At 36.2% G+C, this 5808-nt stretch overlaps 1 protein-coding gene across 1 annotated transcript in view; it reads left to right on the plus strand.

The window, feature by feature from the left end:
- Positions 1-503: 503 nt before the first annotated feature.
- LOC107570040 (B-cell receptor CD22-like) overlaps positions 504-5808 on the plus strand; it is an 11367-nt gene continuing 6062 nt past the window's right edge. The window contains exons 1-8 of the mRNA XM_016256234.1: positions 504-534; positions 768-848; positions 989-1255; positions 1628-1891; positions 1993-2274; positions 3174-3437; positions 3727-3984; positions 5087-5174. Coding sequence (XP_016111720.1) covers positions 504-534; positions 768-848; positions 989-1255; positions 1628-1891; positions 1993-2274; positions 3174-3437; positions 3727-3984; positions 5087-5174 — 1535 coding nt within the window. The remainder of the gene's footprint in view (positions 535-767; positions 849-988; positions 1256-1627; positions 1892-1992; positions 2275-3173; positions 3438-3726; positions 3985-5086; positions 5175-5808) is intronic.

Consider the following 5808-nt stretch of genomic DNA (forward strand, 5'->3'; position numbering starts at 1 on the left):
TGCTTCTGTTTGGTTTGTATTGTCTCTATTGTGTACTGAATGTCGATTTTTGTAAATGATTGTCCTAATTTATCAATATAAATGAAAGTATCACTGATGTTGTTTTTCCTGCAGTTATTCTTACGGTCTTCTGCATCAGCGCAAAAGAAAAGCTAATAATTGTGCCTGAAAAAACAGAAGAAATTAATGAAGGATCATGTGTTACCATCCCCTGTGCTTACAAAAATCTAAAGGATGAAACATGTACACTGTTGTGGTTTAAAGATCCAAAATATGATGACGTGTCAAAAAAGTTTATCGGGACTATTGTATACAGTAACACAGAAGAACGTCCCCAGTCACCAGCTTACTCCAGCAGAGTGGAATACATCACTAATGCAACATCACTGAAGCAGCGAAAACACCAGAATTACTACTGGATAAAATGTGATTTAAGAATCACAGATCTTCAAAAGACAGACAGTGGGAAATACGGGTTTAGAGTTATTAATTCAGAGAAGTTCATGAGTGAAAATCTGACTCTCACAGTTACAGGTGAGCAATGATTTATTGAATGGGATTCATTTGATGTTGTCTTGAAGGCTGTTTTCTTATAAAAATTATGTCATCATTCATTCACCGTCGTGTTTATCCATATTACTTTTATCCATGAAACATAGGGCTGGACGATATGGCCAAAATTTATATCACAATATATTTCTTAATTTCGGTCGATACGATATAATTCTGATATCGATATGAACACTATTAAAAAAAACTCATAAAAGAAGACAGTGGAGAATATTATTGTGAAGCTGAAAACAAGCATGGAGCAAAGAAATCAAATATCATTCAAATTGATGTGAAGTGTGAGTATAATGTTTTATGTTTACCTTTGAAGAAAGTCATAAAGATTATGAACTTTAGTGGTTCATCTGTTAAAATATTAAAATGTTACTTTAAAATGCAATAAATATGCATTTCTTGTGCCTGTGCGCTGCATTTTTAGATGGTCCACGAGGTGTCTCACTGCAACCTCTGGTCAGCGTTAAAGATCTCACAGAGGGAGACAAACTGGCACTCAAGTGTTTAGTCCAGAAAGGTAACCCAACAGTCTATACGTTTACGTGGTACAAATATCCCCAAGTCCAGAGTGAAACCAGTGAGACATTCATCATCAGTAAAGTTACTGCAGAGGACAAAGGATCTTACCAGTGCCGGGCTGATAATGGAATAAAAACAGCTAAATCAGATGACCTCTGGGTTTCTGTAATGCGTAAGTATTACATTATTTGTAGCACTTTATATTATTTATTTGTTCCTTCAACAAACAAATGTGTTAATTATTTGTTTGCTAAACATGATATCAAACTCTAAAAGTTAACTAAAGTTATGATAATAAAAGTTAACATTACTCATTGTCATTTGGAAATCTTCTGCAAAATAAACTAATTTAAATGCGGAAATTCTTTAAATTTAAAAGCATGTTGAATGATAAATCTCTCCATATAAATTTAGTTACAAATTAAGTTACAATAATATATTTTTACCAAAACCTGCATTAATATTTTATTATATTGTAAAAGCGTTATATTTTATTTATATGAGTGTGATGCTCTTCTAAATGTTAGTTTTTCTGTTCTCACAGATTCACCAAGAAACATCAAAATACAGGGCGTGACCTCTGTAAAAGTGGGCACTCCACTGACTTTGACGTGCTCTGCTGATAGTGACCCTCCACCACACATGTACACATGGAAGCACAAACCTGGACTGTCTTCTGTCCCATCATCAATGGAAACTAGACAGTTATACATTAAGATAATGACCATTCAACATGCAGGGCAGTACACTTGTGATGTTACCAACACTATTGGCACAGGATCACACACCATTAAAGTTGATGTGCTTTGTAAGTCTGTTTCGCTCTAAATCTATATCTTAACTGGTCAAAGTTAATGATTTCACGAATAGCCAAATCATTTTTGTCACTTTTTCTTTTGAACTCTGCAGATCGTCCATCTAATCTCAGTTTGATCATGAAGAAGGAAGTGAGAGAGTTTGAAGTGATCTCCATTATCTGCACGGTTCAAAGCTGTCCTGACTCACACCTCACAGTGACAGGACCTCAGGGTGATCTGAAAGATATTCAGAACAATCGAAGGAACAGCACTGCATCTGCAAACATGTTGACTGTCTACATGAATGTCTCTGAGTCAGATGCAGGAATGTACACATGCAAAGCAAAAAATTCAGAGGGAGATCGAGAAACTAAACAAGAGCTAATTGTGTTGCGTAAGTAATAATCAATCAAAATTGAAATATGTACGATTACTTAAAAGACATTTCAAGGACTTTTGAGGGGCATGAGATTCTTTCATTTACTTGAAAGTGATCAAACTGTTTAACAGGACTTTGAGCATTACTTCAACTAAATAATTTGGATCTTTTTATACATGTGTGTATAGATGCACCTAAAAATGTGAGTGCAAGTTCTAAAGGAGAACCAAGATTTGGGAGAGAGCTGACCCTTACATGTGAGGCTCACTCCAAACCTGCTCCATCCTCATATGAGTGGAAGAAACGCTTTAACGCACTATTGGCACAGGATCACACACCATTAAAGTTGATGTGCTTTGTAAGTCTGTTTCGCTCTAAATCTATATCTTAACTGGTCAAAGTTAATGATTTCACGAATAGCCAAATCATTTTTGTCACTTTTTCTTTTGAACTCTGCAGATCGTCCATCTAATCTCAGTTTGATCATGAAGAAGGAAGTGAGAGAGTTTGAAGTGATCTCCATTATCTGCACGGTTCAAAGCTGTCCTGACTCACACCTCACAGTGACAGGACCTCAGGGTGATCTGAAAGATATTCAGAACAATCGAAGGAACAGCACTGCATCTGCAAACATGTTGACTGTCTACATGAATGTCTCTGAGTCAGATGCAGGAATGTACACATGCAAAGCAAAAAATTCAGAGGGAGATCGAGAAACTAAACAAGAGCTAATTGTGTTGCGTAAGTAATAATCAATCAAAATTGAAATATGTACGATTACTTAAAAGACATTTCAAGGACTTTTGAGGGGCATGAGATTCTTTCATTTACTTGAAAGTGATCAAACTGTTTAACAGGACTTTGAGCATTACTTCAACTAAATAATTTGGATCTTTTTATACATGTGTGTATAGATGCACCTAAAAATGTGAGTGCAAGTTCTAAAGGAGAACCAAGATTTGGGAGAGAGCTGACCCTTACATGTGAGGCTCACTCCAAACCTGCTCCATCCTCATATGAGTGGAAGAAACGCTTTAACGGGGCGAGAGATACAGTCGGACATAAACGGGAACTACAATTTAACTCTCTGGAAATCACTGATTCTGGTCAGTACGTCTGTATTGCTCATAATGCCATTGGCAAAACAGAATCCCCATCTGTAGAGATCAAGGTCAAGTGTGAGTACTCTTTTCTACTAGTTTTTTTTTGACACACTTCAGCTTTTAGAGGCAAAAAGGTTCTTCATTTTTGGAATTTGACTTTTCTGACAGATATAAGATTGTCCAATGTTTTTGATTAGTTTAAGTAGTCTAATGAATGACTTTGTCAAGATAGCTGGGTAATATTACATAGTCCAAAAATGTGTTGTTGTCCATGACTTTCAATTATAACAATAAGCCACATAATCAATGCTTTCCATCTACATAACATTATGAGTATTCATGTCTGTTTGCCTGCTTTCTATAGATGCTCCAAACATAAATATTGTCCATAACATGACAACTTTAACTCAGCGGAATAGGGAGATTCCAGTTTATTTGACCTGCAGTGCAGTTGCGTATCCACCCGCCACTGACTACAAATGGTACAGAGAGGAGGACAACACCACGGTACTATCACAGCAGAACATCACTGTTTGGCCTCAGAACCCAGGAATGTATTACTGTACAGCAGTCAATGCCATCGGAAAATCACGATCCAAAAGCATCATGTTATTTATCAGCAGTGAGTATGAAATAACACATCATAAAAATGTATTTACCAAATTACTCAAATTGGAATAAAATGTTAGCTGCATTTAGCAATTCTAGAACTTCTTCTGCCAGACATGGCCGTCTTTCTACAACTGCTTCTTTGGTGTAACCAAGCAATTTATTTACCTAATATTTGAATGATATCTTTCAGGGTGTAGGATAATTTTCTGCGTATCATTCCATTAAACCTTTATGAAAGCATAAAAACACCATTATGTTTAAAGATCCTTACACTCTAAAAATGCTGGGTTAAATATAACCCAGCGCTGGGTTAAAAAGGGACAAACCCAGCTATTGGGTTGTTTTGACCCAGCGGTTGGGTTATTTTGAAACCAACCGCTGGGACAGAACAACCCAATACTTGGGTCACAACAACCCAATAGCTGGGTTTGTCCCTTTTTAACCCAGTGCTGTGTTATATTTAACCCAGCATTTTTAGAGTGTAGGAAACATGCCAAGTTCACATGTTTCCTACACACACAAGTCACAAGTCACACACGTTTCTCTGAAAAACAATGCAACAGCCAGTTGTTCTGCTTTTAAATGTGTGATTCCGCCCACTGCCTATTTAATCAATCATATTTCAACAGCCTAGGTTGCCAGTTGATTGAAAGCACAGCATTTTGTGGCCATGGAAGCCAGCAAACAAACTGGGTCAGAGATTGTAGATTCTACCCGACTTAAAATGCCTTGTTGTCCATCTAAAAAGCTCTATGACCAGAGGCATATTAAAACATTGATAAATCAATTCATCAAATTATAGTGCAAGATTCATTTCTGTTGCGCGTCCTCAATCTGGCAACCGGTGTGAGCATCAAGGGGGCAGTAGAAACACCTTTTTTCCAATATTTTGAATTTGTACTGCAATACCTCTATTAACCACTTAGCTGTTAATATTACATACTGCCCCTTTTTTTTAAAAAAAGGTACAATTATACATGAGCACATTGTAAATGCATGTTTAAAGCCAAATGCTTCAACATTTTGTATGTCTTGGTTAACTGGGTTAATTCATGAATGTGGGTTAGATCAAGTCATATAGGGTTGAGTCTTAAAAAGCGCTTTTCATTTAGGTAACTCTCTTATGGTGATCTACCAGATCATCTTACCCATCATTCTCCTGTTGATTCTCATTGTTGTGGCCGTCTTTCTGATACGCAGGTGCATTCCTCTTTCTTTTTCTAAATGTTAAGTGAAAAATATCACTAAATAAGCTTGTATCCTTTATTAGTTTATCTGTATATTAGTAGTTCTTAGGGATGTAACGATTAACTGCGAGCCGGTTGAAAATAGATGCTAAACAAATCGCGATTCATTTAGGTGTAGGAGTTTATATGAATGCATGTCTGAGGGGAACTTACTGTCTTTAGAAAAGTTTAGATGGTATTTTTTATTTTCATCTTGCCTCTGTATAATGGATATTAAAGTTCATAAGTGCAGCGCTGCTTTGTTTACAGCGGAAACCAAGGAAATGCATTAGGCGCCACCTACTGGCAGAGAGTGAATCTGCGTCTCGTTCAGCTCGTCTGCTGTTTCTGTTTCATGCAGATATTTTTTATGTATAGTTTTACAAAACTGAAGTCAAACCATTCTGTTTTTGCTTCAAATTTCGAAATTATACAATCTAATTTAGATTAAAATCTGCTCATGTTGCATTATGCAGCATCTTTGTTTGGATCATGATTAAAATGCAGTGGTTGCCTCTAATTTTAAATGGAAAGAGCACAGACAAAGCCTTATTTTGTTTATATGAAGACATTTATTTTTTTTGTGTTACTTATTTATTTGATTTGGG

The sequence above is a fragment of the Sinocyclocheilus grahami genome, unplaced genomic scaffold (assembly GCF_001515645.1).
Source record: "Sinocyclocheilus grahami isolate Dianchi unplaced genomic scaffold, SAMN03320097.WGS_v1.1 scaffold1408.1, whole genome shotgun sequence".
Lineage (NCBI taxonomy): Eukaryota > Metazoa > Chordata > Actinopteri > Cypriniformes > Cyprinidae > Sinocyclocheilus > Sinocyclocheilus grahami.